The sequence below is a fragment of the Propithecus coquereli genome, unplaced genomic scaffold (genome assembly GCF_000956105.1).
Source record: "Propithecus coquereli isolate 6110/MARCELLA unplaced genomic scaffold, Pcoq_1.0 Scaffold111, whole genome shotgun sequence".
Lineage (NCBI taxonomy): Eukaryota > Metazoa > Chordata > Mammalia > Primates > Indriidae > Propithecus > Propithecus coquereli.
The window spans coordinates 7,186,825-7,208,950 of record NW_012135081.1 but is presented as its reverse complement, the minus strand read 5'-3'; the positions used below and the strand labels follow the sequence as shown (position 1 = coordinate 7,208,950).

The following is a 22,126-nucleotide window of genomic DNA, read 5'->3' as shown; positions in this document are numbered from 1 at the left end:
TAATAAATGTTTAGTTCTTGAAGAGAGCGAAAACATGCTCAAAGACTACTGACTTCCTTTTTCCCTGATTTGCCAATTCACTGGTGTAGCAGAATTGCAAAAACAAAGGGCCATCTCCAAACATGCCAATTTATAAAGAAACCCAAAGAAATATAAAATTCATCCTTCCTTGGCTAGTACAACAGAGGAAAAAGTCAGGGGGCTTGCTGGAGAAGAAAGGGGAATGGTCAATAGTAGTTTTGTCCAAGATGATTGGCTATTTCTGGTTCTTCTGAAGGTAAATGGACTGCATTGAAAATCTTCCAGATCACATATTTACTTAGGTAGAAATTCTATCTACAATTGTAATACAACAATAAACACTTTTTACATAATGTGCATATATTACCTAATTTAATCTTTCTATTCTACCAAGTAGCTACTATTTCCCCCATTTTACAGATGAGGAAACTGAGGCAAAAATAAGTTAATTAAACTGCCTGAGGTGACCAGATTCAGACAAAGAAGTTTGACTTCTTAATCATTCCATAATTCCTCTCCTATGTGAGGAGGATTTCAAAATTTCCCATTCTTGGTAAACTCCACAATCTCAATCCAAATAATTCAGTAATCCTAATCTTCACTATGTTAAAAATCTGATATTTTAAAGTAGCTTTCAGAGCATTTTAAATTTTCACTGCTTCTCTTAAAAGGCAGCTACAATGGCTTAAAGCCATTAGATCAAATAGTGTTAACTGGTTTAAGTTAATTCAAGCACAATACATATTTGTTGAGTCCTTTTGTAGGGCTGAGGGAGAGTATGGGAATCAGTCTTTTCATTAACCCAGACTGCTTATACATTCTTGTTTTCAAGAATCCTACAGTACAAAGTGTAGGTTCTTAAGGTGAGGTCCTGGAAACCTAGAATGAATGAGTTTCACGACATAAAACTAGTGCCCAAAAGAGCAGGCAAAAGAATTGTGTATATGCCTATGATCTTTTTCTCTGGGGGCAGGAATCTACCGTTTCATAATCTTAACATCGGCTTGAATCATATATTCCAAAAATAAAATAACTGAGGGTTAGCCTAGGTCACTTCCTCCTTTCAACGGTGTGAATACAGTCTCTATGGCAGTCACTATTTTTTAATGTCTCATATTTTCCCGCATTATTTGACAAAGGGATATCGAGACATCGCCTTCATTACTGCTGTCGCTACTTTGCGCACCGGGAGGCGGAGCTTGCTTTTCTCACGGTTACCCGCTGGGAGGGAAGGGGTCGGCTATCTGAGGACTGCGTGGCTAGGCGCAGAGAGTTCCTGCCAGGCCAGAGCGTCCTGTTCTAAATTCTTACCCTTATTTAGACTCGTCACCACCCCCGCCCTGGGAACAGCCGGACTGGTCATTCGTTAAAGGAAGCGGCTGCTGGCAGTTCTTGACCCGGAATGAGATCCTAGTCCCGCCCCCTCCGCGCCAGGCTTCCTTCTGCAACAGGCGTGGGTCACGCTCTCGCTCGCTCTCTTTCTGCCGCCATCTTGGTTCCGCGTTCCTTGCACAGTAAGTTTTTTCTGCGCCTCTGCTTTCTATCCTCAGCCATCCGCCTTTCTTTCGAGCTAAACCGCCCTGGGGATTGAGAGTTATAGAGAGTTGGAGGCCTTATGGGGCCACAGGATTCTCAATCGCCCCTAGGTCTCCTGACAAAATGGGGTCTGCGATTGGTGTCTTGGCAAAAGCAGGGCAGAAGGGCTGCGGGCCGGGCCCGGAATCCAGGCCTGGAGAGGCAGGAGCAGTTACAGCGTTGGGGGAGGAAGCGGAGTGCGTCTGCTGTTGGGAATGGCTTCACGAGATGCGGAGATTAAGGGGTCACAGCCTTAGAACCCCATCACCGTTCTTACTGTGACAAGCAAGTATTGGGACTGAAGGCACCCTCTTTCCCTTCCTGGCTGCCAGAAGTCGACAGACGGTACTCCTGGAGGCCCCAGCCCAGTCATTGTGAATGTTAGGAGGGGTGGGGGTTTAAGGGAGCGTTTGAAGTCTCCCATGGTCGGGAGCCAGACCGAGATCCTCCTTGAGTTGAGAACGGAGTGGTTATTGCTGGCCTTGTGGGATTTGGAGTGTGAAGAAAACGAATCTTGGGCAGGGGGAGTCGCTCGCTGCCGAGCGAAGAGGCTCGGTAAGAGAGGATTCGCTTGATAGAGATTGGAGGATCACGTCATATTTCCCACCTATACCCAGGTTCTTTGGGAGGGGGTTGTCCCCAGACAGCCTCTTGATTTTTTTCCTAACAGCCCTCCGCAGAGTTTTTAAGAATACTTAACTCTGGATTGGGCAAGTGAATGCATCCCAGCCAATTCAGGCCTCCTTTTTATTCCCTTCAGAAATGCCTGGTGAAGCCACAGAAACCGTCCCTGCTACAGAGCAGGAGTTGCCACAGCCTCAGGCTGAGACAGGTAGGTTCCCCTAGCCCCCTTGCCTTAATTAATATTGAGTCTAAGGCCATTTGGTGGATAAAGTGATGAAGGGTAAATACACTGTGTCTTTTAGATTTACCTCTTCTTAAAGAGGATAGGGTTGCAACTTACCAGGAGGGATAGACCGTAAAATTAACTACTATTTCGGAGGAACTTATTTAGGGGAATGGGATACAAAATTATATTTTTAAGGTTCATGGAGATTAAGAGTTCCCTAGCCTGTTTTGTGTGTTATGCCTACTGCCTCAAAGGAAGCTCTGGTGTGGAACCCCCCACCTTTTGTAGGAAAACTGAGCAAGGAAGGGGTTCAGTGATGCTTACCTATTGGAACTGGATGACACACAGACAGGCCAAGGAGACGTGAGCATTTGTGAAGTTGTAGCCAGCAAGTTGCATCAAGGTTTTAGATAGGAAAGCTTGGCATTGTGCCTTCATCACATGTCTGGATGAGATGTGTGCTGGTGGTAAATGTGTCCTACTGGGCCCCAGGTCCACCTCTGTCAGTTAAGTTGTTTTAGGGGTTGGTGCTGAGATATTTCTAGTGTGCTGGGTTCCATTGTCTGGAACCCAGGATTGAAATAAATCCTTTGATCTTATGTGTTGAAATTAATGGAAATAGAATGTAGCGTGAAGGCAAGTTTTGAATTCTGATTAAAACATATCTCAGTAGAAAACTTAAGAGGTAGTGGAAAAAGTTTCAAAGGGATAGTCTTTCTGAGTCAGTTATGCAGAGCGAAATGAAGGGAATCTTCAGGCTGTAATCTCCATCCTCACCTTTTTTTTTAATGGAAATTTTTTTTTTAATTGTTACTTAAGGGCAATTTCTGTCCCCTTTTGGAGTTAAAATAGAACTGTTTATACTTGAAAGCATGAAGATTCTGCCTTCCCACCTGTCTGATTTTAGCAGCTGAAGGGATTAATACAGCTGCTAGCAAAGAGAAAGGAGGGGGCCCCCTAACCTGCGGTATGACCAAAATGAAATCCTTGAAATACAGGCGGCTTAAGGAAAGGAAAAAGGGACTGGTCTCTGAAGATCCTGTAATTTCAGTGCTAAACAAGATTTTAGAGGTGTCATTGAACAATTTTGCAAATATGGAGCCTGGAATTCAGATGAATTTGGAAAAATTTGATTCAAGCTTCAAAACTAATGCCATTTACTTATCCAGCAATCCTTAATGCTGTTAAATGTATTCCTAAATAGTCTGAGTTTGTATAGTATATAATTTATATATTAAGGGAGTACCTGTGATAAATACACAGGATTTTTGTCTGTAACTATAATTAAATGGTCTGCTTGAACGAATGTAAAAGCTAGCTCAGGAAAATTGGTCATGGTGCCAAATCAAGTAATTTGAGCCTTATCCCATCTTGAGGTCCAGTCAGAAGAAAACGTATTCCATGTTTTAAATTCTGACTAACAAATTTGAAAGTACTTGTTCTGTAATCGGGAGACTTTGACCTACCAACTCTCCAGGAAAAACTGGTTGAACCACCTGTCTTCTATAGCAGGATACTATAAAAACTTCAGAATTATTGTTGAGTGAATGGTAAATTTGGATGCTATGGGCTTTTTTTTTTTTTCCGTTAAACACTCCCTTGCAGGCATTGAGCATGTGTTGATCTAATCCTGTGTTATATCTCCTGAATGACAGACGTGGTATTTTTTTCATCATTCAGAAAACGTTTTACTATAGTGCCAAATATTAGTCTGTTTTGACAGAATGAAATACTTATCCAGATTAGGGAGTTGGGGATCCAGTGTATTCTTATTCTCTCCATCCAATTCTCTGCTTCCAAAATAGAACTACAGTCTGATTTAACAAGTTGGGTTACAGTTTCATGATTCAGTCGCTACCCTTTTGACTATGCTTTCTCCCTGGAGGTCTAATTCATCGGATTAATGTCTGAAGAGCTAACATTACCTATGAAGGTCTGTAGAGACTATTGGGTCTGACCCTTTTGTGGTTTTGTTTTGTTGAATAAGTAAACGTTGGTGAGGTATAAGGAGGCTAAGTGACTCAGTATTAAATTTTGAAGAGTTTCAACTTTAGGAAAAACTGAATTGTGCCAGGTACTCCCTTCCTAAAACTTTATTCTAAGAGTCAGATTTTTCCTAATGTAGTGGAAGCCTGAGAGTGTAAAAACTTGTTTTTTTCATTCAGCTCTGATTCCCCGTCATTATCACTGTTCACTACCTTCCTTGTTCAATTTTCAGTATCTGTTTCAGTTAGTCCATGATCTTTGGGTGGATGGAGTAGCATAGCTGTTTAGTGGTAATTATATTGGCTGTGAGAAAGACTTGGGAATGGGGTCCATTTGGGGAGGCAACGGTAGGGCACAACTGGGAAAGGGTAGGAAGCAAGCATATTGTGTCCAACTCACTCTAGAGCCTGTGCTCCCCATTTAGAGATAGGCTGCTCTTATACTGTTCTCCCTACCCTAAAATAGTTGGTTTGTTTTGGTAGAACTTGGGGAGCGTGGCAGATTAGAGGGATGTCTTTTTACTTGACCACCAAAAAATGTTTGGGGAAGGTTGTTGGTATTGCCTGTCACCTTTGTCTAATCCTCTGTGGTGACGCGTTATTCTCAGATTTAAAACTCCGGTGTTTCCTATGAGGCATGTGTACCAAGTTGGGCCATATAACTCAATTTTTTTTCCTCTTCCCTTCTTTATCTTTTTTGCTTTTCTCCTCCAGCTATGCTTCCCATGTCTTCAGCCTTGAATGTCACTGCTGCCTTAGGGCAGCCTCTACCTACTCTTCCCTCTCCTCGCTCCCTGGCCTCCCAACAATGCCCTCTGGCAACTGCTAACCAGCCTTCCCCATTCCCTTCCCCCTCTACTACTGCCTCAACACATTTTGAAATTCCTTTTCCCCAGTCATCCTCTGGGTCAGCCCTGCCTTTGGGAAATGCCTCTGACACCCCAACTTTCCTACCAAACCTAATAGGGCCTCCCATCTCCCCAGCTGCCTTAGCTCTAGCCTCTCCCATGATAGCTCCAACTCTGAAAGGGGCCCATTCCTCTTCAGTTCCCTTGGCTCTGGTTGCCTTGGCTCCCCACTCAGTTCAAAAGAGTTCTGCTTTTCCACCTAACCCACTTACTTCACCTCCTTCCGCTGTAGCCGAGTCAGGGTCAGTGATATCTCTGTCAGCTCCCACTGTTCTCTCAGAACAGACTTCTATTCAAGTTCCCTCTCAGGTAGTCCCTAATCCAGAAGGTATCCCAAGTCCTCCAGGTAGAGTCAGTGCTGTTCCTTCCCACCTTATAACTCCCTTGGCCTCTGTACAATCTGGAGTAGCCTGCTGTCCTCAGACACCACCACCTACTACTTCCCTAGCCATCACTTCCCCTCGGGTCAGAGGTACCCCCATTTCCTCAGCTCCTACTTCTCCACAAAACCCAGGAAGCTTCAACCTAAAGGGGCCTGTTAGTCCACCTGCTGCCTTATCTATTTCAGCCCAGTCTATGCCTGTGGTGACCTCTTCTAAAAAGACTGTGGCTCCCAACATCCCCCCGGTTTTTCCCACTTCTTTGGGCTCTTTACAGCAGAGTTCTTTTGGTTCTCCTGTCCAACCTTTAAGTCAGACAGGTCCTAATGCTCTGTCAGATCCTACAGTAAATACCATTTCTGTAGATCATTCTAACATGGGGGCCTCTTATCCTTCTCAGAGATCTGTAATTCCTCCCCTTCCTTCCAGAAATGAGGTAGTTCCTGTTGCTGTGGCTGCTCTTCCATTGGTGGCTCCAGCTTTTCCTCTGGCTGTTGACAAAGGCCCCTCTACCATCACTAGCATGACCTATAACCCTTCTGGTTCCCCAGATGTAGCTGCCACTTCTTCATTATCTCCTACAGCCTCTCTCAAAGGCTCTCCTAATGCCACTACTCAGCCTTTGGTCGCCCAGATTCCTGTTTCACCAGAAAGTCCAGGCTTGAAAGAAATTACTGTTTCTTCTGTTGGAACCACCCCAGTTGTGATGACTAACCCCTCTACAATTTCTGCAGCATCTATTTCCTTTGAGGTAGCTACTTGTGTCTCTCCTCCAATTTCATCAGGTCTCATGCATAGTAAAAAACCAACTTCCCCTGCTACCCTGGTTATGGCACCTGTGACACCCAAAGAGCTTCCTATTCAAGTAGCAACCACTCTGGGGATACCAGTTTCTCCTCCTCTGCCAGACCCTGAAGACCTCAAAAATCTCCCTACTTCAGTACTGGCAAAATTCCCAACACAAAAAGATCTCCAAACTGTACCTGGCTCTCCAGTAGGAGCTTCTATTTTTCCAGCCCAGGCAGGACTCCCTACCAAAAAAGACTCTAGTCTACCACCATTGACCCTGGCAGCCTCTAAAAATTTCCCCTCTCCCCAAAGTTCATCATCATCTCTGGAGATGTCTCTTTCTCTTGACGCTACCCTAGCAAAGAAAAGCCTTGCAGGGCCCCTCCCCATAGGTAAGCTGGCCAGTGCTGCTCCATCTCCCCAGAGTGTTAACTCCCCAACCTCTATAATCAATACAGATCCTTATGCAAATCCAGACCCAGATAGTCTGCTTCTCAAAAGTTCTCTCACTACCACAACAATGACTGCTTTTCCTTTGGAAAATTCTGACCCTGCTGGGGTGACTCCTACAACTGCCAAAGGTACCTCGACTCCTACAACTACAGCCAGCCTAGAAGGAACTGTCTCTTTAGCGCCTAAAAACCACCCAGCTAAGAATGGTACTTCCACTCTTACTACTTTACCTTTGGTTCCTACAGCCTCTGAAAGTTGCCCTGTGGCTCCAGCTGCTTTGGCACTGGCCCCTGAAATTCCCAAATCCGTGCCCTCTCCTTCTATTCTCCCAGCTGGGACTCCTTCAGGTGCAAAGAAAGTTGATGGTATTTTTCATATCTCAGCATTGCCATCTGTCACTTCCTCTCCTGAAGGATGCCTAACTGAGGACTCTGGTGCTTCTGTTACTGCATCTTCCAAAGGAACCCTGACTTACCTAGCTGACTCCCCATCTCCTTTAGGGATTAATGTGTCTCAGACTAAAAGACCTCCAACCAAGCAGGGTTCTGCTATCCCTGATGCTTCTATTGGAAATCTTTCATCCCCTATTTGTCCAGTTGAAGCTTCCTTTCTTCCAGTGGCCAGTCTTTCTTTTCAAGGCCCTGAAGGCTCACCAACCAAGAAAAATTCTCCCACTCCTCCATCCCCCAAAGGGGCCCCTCCTTCCTCTCCCAAAGGCATAACCCTATCCCCCAAAGAGATTCCCACTACCTCAGTTGTGATGCCTCCCTCCCCCAAAGAGGGCCCACCTACCCCATCCTCTAAAAGGGCCCCAGCCCCCAAAAGGGCACCTACTTCTCCAGCTGTGACTACACCCTCCCCTGCAGAGGCTATAGGAGCCCCCATTCCCCCAGCAGTGACTCCTTCTTCCCCTAAAGGGACCCCCACTCCCCAAGCAGTGACTCTTCCCTCCCCAAAAAAAGCCACAGCAACCCCAGTTCCCAAAGGAGGCCCAGCTATCCCATCTTCCAAAGGGGATCCCACTCCCCCAGTAGTGACTCCTCCCTCCCCTAAAAAGGCCCCAGCAACCCCATCCTCCAAAAGGGATCACACTCCCCCAGGAGTGATTCCTCCCTCCCCCAAAAAGACCCCAGCTCCCAAAGGTGGTCCAACTACCCTATCCTCCAAAGGGGATCCCACTCCCCCAGCAGTGACTCCCTCCCCCAAAAAGGCCCCAGCAACTCCATCCTCCAAAAGGGATCACACTCCCCCAGGAGTGACTCCTCCCTCCCCCAAAGAGGCCCCAGCAACCCCAGTTCCCAAAGGAGGCCCAGCTATCCCATCTTCCAAAGGGGATCCCATTCCCCCAGTAGTGACTCCTCCCTCCCCTAAAAAGGCCCCAGCAACCCCATCCTCCAAAGGGGATCGCACTCCCCCAGGAGTGACAACTCCCTCCCCCAAAGAGGCCCTAGCAACCCCAGCTCCCAAAGGGGATCCCGCTCCCCCAGGAGTGACTCTTCCCTCCCCCAAAAAGACCCCAGCTCCCAAAGGAGGCCCAGCTAGCTCATCCTCCAAAGGGGATACCACTCCTCCAGCAGTGACTACTCCCTCCCCCAAAGAGGCCCCAGCAACCCCATCCTCCAAGGGGGATCCCACTCCCCCAGGAGTGACTCCTCCCACCCCCAAAAAGACCCCAGCTCCCAAAGGAGGCCCGGCTAGCTCATCCTCCAAAGGGGATCCCACTCCCCCAGCAGTGACTCCTCCCTCCCCCAAAGAGACCCCAGCTCCCAAAGGTGGTCCAGCTACCCCATCCTCCAAAGGGGACCCCACTCCCCCAGCAGTGACTCCCTCCCCCAAAAAGGCCCCAGCAACTCCATCCTCCAAAGGGGATCCCACTCCCCCAGGAGTGACTCCTCCCTCCCCCAAAGAGGCCCCAGCAACCCCAGTTCCCAAAGGAGGCCCAGCTAGTTCATCCTCCAAAGGGGATCCCACTCCCCCAGGAGTGATTCCTCCCTCCCCCCAAAAGGCCCCAGCATCCAGAGGAGGCCCAGCTACCCCAACCTCCAAAGGGGATCCTACTCCCCCAGCAGTGACAACTCCCTCCCCCAAAGAGGCCCCAGCAACCCCATCCTCCAAGGGGGATCCCACTCCCCCAGGAGTGACTACACCCTCCCCAAAAAAGTCCCCAGCATCCAAAGGAGGCCCAGCTACCCCATCCTCCAAAGGGGTTCCCCCTGCAAAAAAGGTCCCAGGAGGTCCAGCTACCCAATTCTCCAAAGGGGATCCCACTCCCCAAGCAGTGACTCCTCCCACCCCCAAAAAGTCCCCAGCAACCCCATCTTCCAAAGGGGATCCCACTCCCCCAGGAGCGACTATACCCTTGCCCAAAAAGGCCCCAGCATCCAAAGGAGGCCCAGATACCCCATCTTCCAAAGGGGATCCCACTCCCACAGCAGTGACTCCTCCCTCCCCCAAAACACCAGCAACTCAAGCTCCCAGAGGAGGCCCGGCTACCCCATCCTCCAAAGGGGTTCCTCCTCCCCCCAAAAAGGTCCCAGGAGGTCCAGCTACCCCATCCTCCAAAGGGGATCCTACTCTGTCAGCGGTGACTCCTTCCTCCCCCAAAAAGGCCTCAGCAACCCCCTCCAAAGGGGATCTCACTCCCCCAGCATTGACTCCTCCCTCCCCCAAAGAGGCCCCAGCAACCCTAACTCCCAAAGGAGGCATAGCATCCCCATCCTCCAAAGGGGATCCCATTCCCCCAGCAGTGACTCCTTCCCCCAAAAAAGCCTCAGCAACCCCAGCTCCCAAAGGAGGCTCAGCTACCCCATCCAAAGGGGAGACCACTCCCCCAGCAGTGACTCCTCCCTCCAAAGAGGCCCCAGCAACTCCAGCCCCCAAAGGGGCCTCCAATCTCCCAGCCGTGACTTCTCCTTCCCCTAAAAAGACCCCAGCCCCCAAAGGGGCCTCTACTCCCCCAGCCAGGACTCCCTGCCCCAAAGAGACTTCATCCAAAGAGGCCCCCACTCTCCCAGCCCTTACTCCTCTCTCTCACAAAGGGGCCCCATCCACTAAAGAGGCCCCCATTCCCTCAGACATGACTTCTCCCTCACCCAAAAGGACCCCAGTTTCCACATCCCTCAAAGAGGCCCCTACTCCAGCTATGGCTCCTCTATCCCCCCAAAAGACTCCATCAACTCCAGTCCTCAAAGGGGCCCCTACTTCCTCACCTGTGACTTCTTCCTCCCCCAAAGACTCCCCTACTTCCCCAGTTTCAGTGACATGTACCGTGGAGTCTGTTGCCCCTCAAGCACCTAAAGGGCTTCCAGCAAAGAAGGGACCCACAGCTGTCAAAGAAGCACTTGTTGCCCCAGCTCCCACTCAGAATGGTACACAGGCCAAGAAGAGTTCTGCTACTTCACCTCTTGTGTGCCCCGATCCCTCAGCTAAGAATGGTACTGAAGGATCCCTTTCCACAGTGGCTCCAGCCCCTCTACTCACAGTCCCTACTCAGAAAGGCTCTTCAAAGCCTGCAAAAGCTCTCCCTGTTTCTCCTGGGAAAGGCAAAGATTCTCTTCGTTCCCCAAAGAGCCCCTTGGCTCCTCCTGAGTCTAAGGCATCTACCCCTCTGGCAGCAGCTGCCTCTGAAAAGGTCCTTCCCAAAGGTGTATCAGCATCTGTCTCTCCAGCATCCACCCCACCAGTCTCTCTGCCTCTTACTCCCACCCCAGTTCCCCCTCTGCTTCCTAAACAGCAATTTCTGCCGTCCTCACCTGGGCTGGTGCTGGAATCACTCTCTAAGCCCCTAGTCCCTGCTGATGAGGATGAGCTGCCGCCTCTGATTCCCCCGGAACCAGTGTCTGGGGGAGTGCCTTTCCAGTCGGTCCTCGTCAACATGCCCACCCCCAAACCTGCTGGAATCCCTGCCCCAACCCCCTCTGCCAAGCAGCCTGTTCTGAAGAACAACAAGGGTATTTGCCTTGGTTTGCTGTGTGCATGGTGTGTCGCCCACACCCCTCTTGGGGGCTACCCACCAATACTAACCCTAGGATGCGCCGCTTTCTCCAGTGTACCTGCTTGTGTTTGGACATAGAACTTAGAATGATAATTTTACATGCAAAAGCTCTAGGAATATGAAACTGAATCTTGGTTTTCATCACCTCAGATAGAGACTTGTGTATCATTCTGTGTAATGTGGCCCAGACTAAACCCTGGGTCTGCCATCTTTTTTACCTAAGTGATCTGACATTGAAAACCAAGACATGCCATACCTTTAATTTGCTCTAATCCCTACCACATCACTAACCTTGTCCCTGGGCCTGGGATTTGCTAAAATATTGGGGAATCTGGAGCTATTTGTCTTTCTTTTTCACTTTGTAGTAATGACCAGTTGCCCAGGGACTCCCTTTTCTTAAAAATGTAGAGACCTGTTTTTCCTAGCCTGAGAATGGTGCTGGTATATGCTGCTTTTTTCTCAATAGTCTTTATTGATGCTTGGCCTTTTGATTGAGGGAAACTTAAAATATGTGAGTTATGTTTGGAAGAAATGGGGGAAGTCACAGGACAGTATCCAGTAGAGAAAGTGACTATTAGAGCTATGGGTCAACATCGAGAATCTTCCAGCTATATCAATTAGATCAGATTGCTGGGGTGAGTGGTTTGAAAATAAGCCTCAATGGGTGTACACAGCTGCTTTTGGCCTCCTCTAACCCAATTTAAAGGATTAGGGGAAATGCCATGCCTATTCTGCCTCCACAATGTGATTTTTTTTGTTTTTCACTTACTAGAAACACCTTATGGCAGAACTTTTCTGGTATGGTTGGGCTATTGGGTAAAATTTAGAGTTACATGGGTCATTGATATTTGCCTTTGCCAAGAAATGAAGACCTTGAGGGAAAGAAAGCAGTTACAGTACATAAATTGCTCAGCTGTGTCTAGTGATTACCACTCATTTCTGGGGCTGGGTTTTTAATAAATATACACACTAGTTAGTGACTAAGGTTGGGGATGTTAAGCTGGCTTCACACAAGCCAGTTGGTTTACATTAATTTTGTTAGGTCTAGCATAAGGTATTGACTCCTAGTCCAGGCAAGCCATGGTGAGGTACCCCTTCGTTATAATCTTATAAAATAGTAAATGTTTGTCATCTTAGGATCTGGAACAGAATCTGACAGTGATGAATCAGTACCAGAACTCGAGGAACAAGATTCTACACAAGCAACTACACAACAAGCACAGGTGGGTATTCTCTTATTAACTGGTACTTGGGTCAAGGAAGCAAGGTCGATCGGAGCTGACTTCTATTTGGAACTGTGGCCCTTCATAAAGGAAAAACCACATGGAGATTGTGATATCCAGATCCTAAGTTTCAGGTAACTCATAGCTGTTTTTATCTTGTTAGCTGGCGGCGGCAGCTGAAATCGATGAAGAACCAGTCAGTAAAGCAAAACAGAGTCGGAGTGAAAAGAAGGCACGGAAGGTAAGATTTTAAGTTATAAACAAGAATTAATGGTTCTGTGAAGTGACTTCAGAGAGCAGAACACCTGTAGTGGAACTCTAGTGGTAGTAGAATCCTGTTTAGTTAAAGTAGAAGTTACTATGGCAGAAAACTCAGGCATCCTAAAAACTGATTCTCTATTCTTCTATAAACTTTTCCTAGCCTTGAAAAAGGCTTTGCTTTGAATGTGATACTATGTTCCTTGCTTCTTGAAGCTGCTTCTAAAGAAGTTGAAAACCTGATCTTTTCTATTCTTTAGGCTATGTCCAAACTGGGTCTTCGACAGGTTACAGGGGTTACTAGAGTCACTATCCGGAAATCTAAGAATATCCTCTTTGTCATCACAAAACCAGATGTCTACAAGAGCCCAGCTTCAGATACCTACATAGTTTTTGGGGAAGCCAAGGTGAGTCTAGTTTTCTTGGAAGTTGCTCTAGACCAGTGTTTGTCAGCGTCAGAACTACTGACATATGTTGGGTCAGTTAATTCTTTCTGTGGAAGGGCGATCCTGTGCGTTATGGGCGTTTTAGCAGCATTGCATCCATTTGTGATAACCAAAAAAATGAATCTCCAGACATTGCCTCATGTGCCCTGGGAGACCTAATTACCCCCCAGTTGAGAACCACTGCTCTAGACCTAGGCTACTTCTCTTTCTACTGTGATATATAGGTCTGAGTAAGGGCAAGCAGTTTAAAGTTATGTGTAAGTTACCTGAAGTAGGTTTAGAGTGAGAGTTTTGAAACGATATATATGATTTATTTTTCAATTACTGTAGTCTCATGTGAATCTGTGTTCTCTGCCCTGTAGATCGAGGATTTATCTCAGCAGGCACAGCTAGCAGCTGCTGAGAAATTCAAAGTTCAAGGTGAAGCTGTTTCAAACATTCAAGAAAACACACAGACTCCAACTGTACAAGAGGAGAGTGAAGAGGAAGAGGTATATTAGAGATTTTTTTTTTTTTTTTTTTTTGAGACAGAGTCTGGCTATGTGCTAGAGTGCCATGGCATCAGCCTAGCTCACAGCAACCTCAAACTCCTGGGCTCAAGTGATCCTCCTGCCTCAGCCTCCCGAGTAGCTGGGACTACAGTTAGAGACGGGGTCTCGCTCTTGCTCAGGCTGGTCTCAAACTTCTGACCTTGAGCAATCCACCCACCTTGGCCTCCCAGAGTGCTAGGATTACAGGTGTGAACCACCGTGCCCGGCCTGAAAATTTTTTTTTAATTGCCCAGAATTTTTCTCTGTTTTTTGAGACAAGGTCGCACTGTCACCCTAGGTAGAGTGCAGTGGCATCATCATAGCTCACTGCAACCTCAAATGCCTGGGCTCAAGCCATCCTCCATCAGCCTGCCAAGTAGCTGGGACTACAGATGTGCACCACCACTCTCAGCTAATTTTTGTGTTTTTTATAGAGACGGGATCTTTTTTTTTTTCTTTCTGAGACAGAGTCTCACTGTGTTGCCTGGGCTAGAGTGCTGTGGCGTCAACCTAGCTCACAGCAACCTCAAACTCCTGGGCTCAAGCGATCCTCCTGCTTCAGCCTCCCGAGTAGCTGGGACTACAGGCATGCGCCACCATGCCCGGCTAATTTTTTCTATATGTTTTTAGTTGTCCAATTAATTTCTTTCTATTTTTAGTAGAGACGGGGTCTCGCTCTTGCTCAGGCTGGTTTCGAACTCCTGAGCTCAAACAATCCACCTGCCTCCGCCTCCACCTCCCAGAGAGCTAAGATTACAGGCGTGAGCCACCGCGCCCGGCCCTAGAGACGGGATCTTGCTATGTGGCTCAGGCTGGTCTCCACTCCTGGCCTCAAGCACTCCTTCCACCTGAGCCTCCCAAAGTGTTAGGATTAGGATTAAAAGTGTGAGTCATGGCACTCAACCAGTTTTCTAAAATTTCTATAACCTTGCTCTGGATGGAGCAGGGCAAGGCCTCAAACCATTTCAAAACTGTTCTGTTAAGCAGTATAGTAATCTGTACTTTTAATTTTCTCTCTATAGCAGTATGTTTGGTGAATTTTATATTGTTCTAGGTTCAATATAACCCCATTGAGTTATACAGTTTTTGAGTTAAATTAAGAACTAGATTCAAGAGACTCTGGCTCCAAAGAACTGCTGAAGTTTTTTAATTTATTTATTACGTTTTTTTCCCTCACTTCCAGGTTGATGAAACAGGTGTGGAAGTTAAAGACATAGAATTGGTCATGTCACAAGCAAATGTGTCGAGAGCAAAGGCAGTCCGAGCCCTGAAGAACAACAGTAATGATATTGTAAATGCTATTATGGTAAGTGTCCAACCCTTTATTCTTTAACTCCCTCTGCCCTGACCAATTATGAGTGACTTTTTTTCTTCTACTTAATACCAGCCAATTAGGAAGCCTTGTTCTAAAGCCCATTCTGAGTTGCCTTAGGTTTTAGTGACCTGAATTCTCCGAATTTGCCTGTAACTATCTCTAATTATCTTTTTTCTCTTATAGGAATTAACAATGTAACATCTGAAAACAAGGACTTTTTTTGGTGTTTCAAAAGAGTAACTGCAGCTTGGTTTGAAATTTGTACTGTTTCTATCATTAATAAAGTTATGGCTTCTTGTTGGATGAACTCATTGGGTGCTTGGTCTCTTCCCACCAAAAAACTGAATGCTCTAGTAAGTTATTAATCTGCTCTTAAGACGTTGTTTAGTTGAAAAGATTTAGTGCCACAGATTCCCCACTTAAAGTGTCAGACTTCACACCTGTTGTAAGTTGTACTAGGCTGTTTGTAAGAAGTTAGGCTAGGCTTTTAGGACCTTGTTACTGCAGAGAATACAGCTTAACTGTAAAGTTCCTCATTTCCACTTTCTTTCCCAGATGTTAACCATTAGCAGATACAGGATCTCCTGTATCTAATCAGCCCTGTCTGAACTGCAATCTTCCTGAAAACACTGGGGCTTGTCTGGCCTCTGTGAGTTCACATTGGTTACATCTCCACATAAAAAGGCTTATTAGTACAGGGTTGGAGAGGGGTGGCTGTGGATGAAAAGGCTGCAATTTGTAGAAGATGAAAAGCTACTTCATGAAGAGGAAGATTTTGACTATAGCGTAAACTTTCTACAGATATAAATTAATCTGCAAAGTAAGTTACCATTAGGGTAGCCATGATTATGCTGGGACAATAATTAAAAACCAGGACTGTCTTACGCAAACAACATAAGAAGACAATTAGCTGGTTTATGGTAAATATAAATAGCTATATATGAATCCCAAGAAAAAGTTCCTGAGTTTGGATTGCCAGAAAATGCTTTGGGGGAAAGCACAGGGCTGAAATTTAAAAATGGGAAGAATAATTAAGACTTAACAGACAGCCACTAAAAAGCAGGACCTTTTTATTCCCACAAGTAGTATGCTGTATTGGGGAAACACAAACATATCTGATGGTTGGCTAAGAATGATGGCCTTAGGTAGACAGTTTAGATCATTTGATGAACAAAAGTTTCATGGGGCTAAAGACAGACCCCTAGCAGCCAAATCAAGTCAACCAAGTAATTCTTGTATCAGGAAGTTTAGGAATATTAACTCGTGACTTCCTCACTCTTCTACAAGACTTAACAAACTGCCAATTCTTGGTTACTATTTCAGAGAAATGTCTTATTCAAGGCCTTTCCTGTCACCTGTAAGTACTTTAGTATTCCTTCCCACATCAGGGACCCTGCTACATCAGTTAGTTCCCCCTTCTACTATTCATTAATTCCTTTGCCTCAATCTTTTTTTTTTACCACACTTGAAATGCAACAAACTCATCAGAATCATTAAATTTTTGGTTCTCCGATTTGGGAATACATAGTTTGAGCAAACCTTTTATTTATTTATTTTTTTTGGAGAGTCTTGTTCTGTTACCCTGGCTAGAGTGCCGTGGTGTCATAGCTCACTACAACCTCAAACTCCTGAGTTCAAGCAATCCTCCTGCCTCAGCCTCCTGAGTAGCTGAGACTACAGGCACATGCCACCACAACTGGCTAATGTTTTATTATTGCTAGAAATGGGGCCTTGCTATGTTGCTCAGACTGGTCTTCAACTCCTTGCCTCAGGTGATCTTGCCACCTTGGCCTCCCAAAGTGCTAGAATTACAGTCATGAGCCACTTCAGGCCTAAGGAATCGCTCTGATCTCATCTGTAAAATTAGACCTTGTACTCCCAAAACAGGATTATTAGAAGTATTTGCTAAAAATCTACATGTAATTATTGGCACAGGTTACTTACTATATGACCCTTCTGATGTCTAATGAAAAACATCCTAGTGTGCCAGTTGTGGTGCTTTCACCATTTAAAAATTGATTTTTTTTTGGCTGGGTGTGGTGGCTCACGCCTATAATCCTAGCACTCTGGGAGGCCGAGGCGGGAGGATTGCTTGAGCTCAGGAGTTCGAGACCAGCCTGAGCAAGAGCAAGACCATGTCTCTACTATAAATAGAAAGAAATTAGCCAAACAACTAAAAGTAGGAAAAAAAAAATTAGCCGGGCACGGTGGCGCGTGCCTGTAGTCCCAGCTACCCGGGAAGGTGAGGCAGGAGGATGGCTTGAGCCCAGGAGTTTGAGGTTGCTCTGAGCTAGGCTGATGCCACAGCACTCTAGCCTGGGCAACAGAGTGAGACTCTGTCTCAAAAAAACAAAAACAAAAAAAAAATTGATTTTTTATTTTGCTGTACATGGTAGTGAAGCCTGTGAGTAGCCACTTCACTCCAGCCTGGGCAATATAGTGAGACTTGTCTCTTTAAAAAAAAAAAAATGCTACCTTCTCTATTTCAATTCTAAAAAAAAAAAAAGAAAAAAAACAAGCTGGTGTTTTATAATTCCTGTACATAGTTATGTATCCAAATAGTGTTCTGCAAGTTTTTGGTTTTTTTTTTTTTTAGAGACAGTCCCACTCTTGCCTAGGCTAGTGTGCCATGGCGTCAGCCTAGCTCACAGCAACCTCAAACTCCTGGGCTCAAGTGATCCTCCTACCTCAGCCTCCGGGGTAGCTGGGACTACAGGCACGTGCCACCGTGCCCGGCTAATTTTTTCTATTTTTAGTTGTTTGGCTAATCTCCTTCTATTTATAGTAGAGAGTGGGGGTCTCTCTCTTGCTCAGGCTGGTGTCCTGAGCTCAAGCAATCCTCCCACCTCTAGGATTATAGGTGTGAGCCACTGCACCCGGCCTGTTCTGCAAGTTTTAAAGCTATAAGGCCAGGTGCCACTATTCACATCTATTATCCCAGTACTTTTGGGGGCTGAGGTGAGAGGATCACTTGAGGCCAGGAGTTCAAGGTTACAGTGAGTTGGGATCTCACCACTGCATTCCAACTTGGGTGACAGAGTTGAGACCCTGTCTTTAATAGTAAAAAGAAAATGGGAGGCCGAGGCGGGTGGATCGCTCAAGGTCAGGAGTTCGAGACCAGCCTGAGCAAGGGCAAGACCCCATCTCTACTAAAAAAAATAGAAATGATCTGGACAACTAAAAATATATATAGAGAAAAAATTAGCCGGGCGTGGTGGCACGTGCCTGTAGTCCCAGCTACCCGGGAGGCTGAGGTAGGAGGATCCGCTTGAGCCCAGGAGTTTGAGGTTGTTGTGAGCTAGGCTGACGCCACGGCACTCACTCTGGCTGGGCAACAAAGTGAGACTCCGTCTCAAAAAGAAAAAAAAAAATTTTTTTAAACAGAAAACTAATTTTGTACAATAGATACATACCTTCCTGCAAATTGCTTTTCAGTTAAACTTTGTTTCCAAGATCTATCTATTACGAAATTTGATCATGCAAATTGGGTCATTCTTGTCATACCTAACAGTGGAGAAACGAGGAGGGGAAAGGACTCAGGGTACAAAACATTTCTCCAAGAGTGTGTGTAATTCTCTGCAAGCCTGACTGCTGAACTGCTTATTGTAACATAAACCAGTTTATCTATAGCTTCTGAGATAACCTGCTACAACTCTAGGACTAATTTTGCCTACTGCTGTCACTCACAATACTAATGCCAATTAACTTTCCCAAAGAGCAGTACATAACTTTTCTCCTCTTTTATAAAACCTCTAACTTCTGTTGTTCAGACGTACCAAAAACCACCCAGTCTATGTGTATGCCCCAAATTGCAATTCTTCTTCCCAAATAAAACATTACATTGAGAGATTTAGGGCCAGGTACAGTGGTTCACACCTGTAATCCTAGCACTTGGGGAAGCTGAAGCAGGAAGATTGCTTAAGGTCAGGAGTTTGAGACCAGTGTAAGCAAAATAGAGACCCCATCTCTACAAAAGATAGACAAATTAACTGGGCACCATGGCACACACCAGTAGTCCTGGCTACTTGGGAGGCAGAGACAGGAGGATTGCTTGAGCCCAGGAGTTTGACATTGCAGTCAGTGAGCTTAAATGATGCCACTGCACTCTAGCCTAGGCAACAGTGAGACCCTGTCTCAAAAAAAAAAAAAATTTAGAGATTTATCTCTTCATTTTTATTTTGACTTCAACAATACAGTGATAAATGTAGCTCTATTCATTTTCTTTCCAGTTCACTAGTCTGGCTTTTATCTCTACCTTTCCACCAAACTGGCTTTCATCAAGGTCACCTAGTTGCTAATTCCAATGGACATTCTTCACATATGGCTGCATTCGTCTATTCTTCAAATTAGTTTCCTTGGCCAGGTGCAGTGGCTCACACTTGTAATCCCAGCACTCTGGGAGGCTGAGGCAGGAGGATCAAGCCCAGGAATTGGAGACCAGCCTAGGCAATATAGGGAGATCCCGTCTCTACAAAAAATTGAAAAATTAGCCAGGCATGGTGGTGCGATTCTGTAAGTCCTAGCTACTTGGGAGACTGAGGCAGGAGGGTCACTTGAGCCCAGGAGTTCAAGGCTGTGAGCTATGATCATGCCACTGCACTGAAGCTCCAGCCTGGGTAACAGAGCAAGACCCTGTCTCTAAAAAAAAAAGTATGAATGTCTAGCTGAACTGATCTCTTTATCATTATTAAGTGACTTGCTTTATCCCTGGTAATAACTTTTCCTCTGAATTCTACTGTGATATTAATATCCAGCTTCATTTTTATTAGTTTTAGCATTGTATATCTTTTTCCATCCACTTAATTTTTTAAATTAATTATAGACTCAACAAAGTTGCAAAAATAGTACAGAGAGATCACGTGTACCCTTCAACTAGCTTCCCCCAATGACAACATTTTACTTTACTGTAGTATACCATAAAAACAGGGAAATTGACATTGATACAGTCTATAGATCTTATTCAGATTTCACCAGTTTTCACACATACTCATTTGTGTGGTATGTGTGTGTGTGTGTGTGTGTGTAGTATATTATGCAATTTTATCACATGTATAGATTTACTTTTTTGACAGCTTTATTAAGATATAATTCACATACCACACAATTCACCTACTTGTGTATACAGTTCAATGGTTTTTAGTAAGAATTGTGCAACCATCACCACAATCAATTTTAGAATATTTTCATCAGCCCGAAAAGAAACCTCATACCCATTAGCAGTCACTCCCCATTTCCACCCAAGCTTTATCACCCCAAACCTAGTCATCCACTGATCTACATTGTTTCTCTGTAAATTTGCCTATCTTGGACATTTCACGTAAAATAGAACCACACAATATATGTATCTGGCTGTTTTCACTTACCAGAATGTTTAAAAGTTTCATCCATGTTGTAGTATGGATCAGTATTTCATTTCTTGTTATGGCCAAATAATATTCAGTTGTATAAATATATCACATTTTGTTTATCCATCAATTGATAGACATTTGGGTTGTTTCCTTTTTGGTTTTTTGTTTTTTTTTTTTGCTATTATGAATAATGCTGCTATGGCATTCATGTACAGATTTTTGTGTAGACATGTGTTTTAATTTCTCTTTAAAATATACCTATGGCCAGGCATGGTGGCTCATGCCTGTAATCCTAGCACTCCTGGGAGGCCGAGGTGGATCGCTTGAGGTCAGGAGTTCAAGAACAGACTTGGCAAGAGCCAGACCCCATCTCTACTAAAAATAGAAAGAAATGAGCCGGACAAGTAAAAATAGAAAAAATCAGCCAGGCGTGGTAGTACACGCCTCTAGTCCCAGCTACTCAGAGGCTAAGGCAGGAGGATCACTTGAGCCCAGGAATTTGAGGTTGCTGTGAAATAAGCTGAATGCCACTGCACTCTAGCCCAGGCAACAGCACCAGACTCTGTCTCGCAAAAAAAAAAAAAAACTGGAAGTCTGAGTCCTTCAACTTCAACTTTGTTCCTCTTTTTTTTAAGAATATTTGCGCTATATCCTTGCATTTTCATATGAATTTTAGGATCGGCTTGGCAATTTCCGCAAAAAAATCAGCTGGGATTTTGATAGGGATTACACTGAAGCTGTAGATCAATTTTGGGAGTACTGCCATCTTAACAATGTTAAGTTAGCCAATCCATAATCCATAAACATGGTATGTCTTTCCATTTATGTAGGTCTTCTTTAAATTTTTTAATGATATTTTGTAGTTTCAGTGTATGTCTTGCACTTCCTTCTTTAAATTTATTCCATTTTTTTTCTTCTTGGAGACAGAGTCTTGCTCTGTTGCCCAGGCTAGTGTGCCGGGGTGTCATCATAGCTCACAGCAACCTCAAACTCCTGGGCTCAAGCAATCCCTCTGCCTCAGCCTCCCGAGTAGCTGGGACTACAGGCATGTGCCACCATGCCCAGCTAATTTTTTCTATATATTTTTAGTTGTCCAGATAATTTCTTTCTATTTTTTGTAGAGACAGGGTCTCGCTCTTGCTCAGGCTGGTCTCTTCCTGAACTCAAACAATCCTCCCACCTTGGCCTCCCAGAGTGCTAGGATTACAGGCGCAAGCCACTGCACCCTGCCCCCGGTTGATTTTTATATATTGATTTTTTTGCATTGACACCTTGCTGAACTCTTTTATTAGTGTAATATTTTTTTAGTGTGTTCCTTAGGATTTTATATATGCCAGATCATGTCATTTGCCAATACAGATAGTTTTAATTCTTCCTCTCCAATGATGATGCCTTTTAATTTTTTTTTCTTGCCTAGTTGTCCTGGCTAGAACCTCCAGTACAATGTCGAATAGGAATGGCAAAGCCAGACGTCTTTGTCTTGTGGCAGAAAAGCATTACATCTTTTGCCATTACTATGATGTTAGCTGTGGGTTTTTCTTTGATGTTCTTTATCAAATTGAGGAAGTTCCCTGGTATTTCTTGTTTGAGTGTTTATCCTGAAAGAGTGTTAAATTTCCTCTGATGATTCTTCTCTATCTATTGAGATGATCATAGATCATCTTTTTGTTCTTTATTCTATTGATATGGTGTAAACGTGTTACATTAATTGAATTTTGTATATTAAACCAAAATTGCATTCTTGGAATAAACTTTACTTGGTGATTGGTATAGTCCTTTTTATATTCATCTATTTGTTTTTGGTTTTTGTTTTTTTGAAACAGGGTCTCACTCTGTCACCCAGGCTAGAGTGTGGTGGCACAGTCATAGCTCACTATAACCTCAAACTTTTGGGCTCAAGCAATCCTCCCACCTCAGCCTCCCAAGTAGCTTGGGACTACAGGTGTGCACCACCATGCCAGACTAATTTTCATCCAATAGTTTTTAACGTGGTTTTTTTTTTTTTTTTTTTGAGACAGAGTCTCAACTGTGTTGCCCGGGCTAGAGTGCAG

At 45.0% G+C, this 22,126-nt stretch overlaps 2 protein-coding genes across 2 annotated transcripts; both read left to right on the top strand.

Annotated features, from left to right (window-relative positions):
• Positions 1-1,253: 1,253 nt before the first annotated feature.
• On the top strand, positions 1,254-15,038 carry LOC105815739 (nascent polypeptide-associated complex subunit alpha). The gene is made up of 8 exons (XM_012650979.1): positions 1,254-1,535; positions 2,357-2,428; positions 12,093-12,178; positions 12,342-12,419; positions 12,697-12,843; positions 13,245-13,373; positions 14,596-14,718; positions 14,911-15,038. Exons 2-8 carry the CDS (start codon positions 2,359-2,361, stop codon positions 14,923-14,925), a joined length of 648 nt encoding a protein of 215 aa, XP_012506433.1. The 5' UTR covers positions 1,254-1,535; positions 2,357-2,358; the 3' UTR covers positions 14,926-15,038.
• LOC105814932 (nascent polypeptide-associated complex subunit alpha, muscle-specific form-like) lies at positions 5,102-11,033 on the top strand. The gene has a single exon (XM_012650053.1). It carries the CDS (start codon positions 5,148-5,150, stop codon positions 11,031-11,033), a length of 5,886 nt encoding a protein of 1,961 aa, XP_012505507.1. The 5' UTR covers positions 5,102-5,147.
• Positions 15,039-22,126: the final 7,088 nt, after the last annotated feature.

Coding starts and splice junctions, on each gene's coding strand:
- LOC105815739 (XM_012650979.1), top strand. CDS start 2,359: ATGCCTGGTGAAGCCACAGAAACCGTCCCTGCTACAGAGCAGGAGTTG. Junction 2,429..12,092: donor ACAGCCTCAGGCTGAGACAG/GTAGGTTCCCCT, acceptor TTGTCATCTTAG/GATCTGGAACAGAATCTGAC. Junction 12,844..13,244: donor TAGTTTTTGGGGAAGCCAAG/GTGAGTCTAGTT, acceptor TCTGCCCTGTAG/ATCGAGGATTTATCTCAGCA.
- LOC105814932 (XM_012650053.1), top strand. CDS start 5,148: ATGCTTCCCATGTCTTCAGCCTTGAATGTCACTGCTGCCTTAGGGCAG.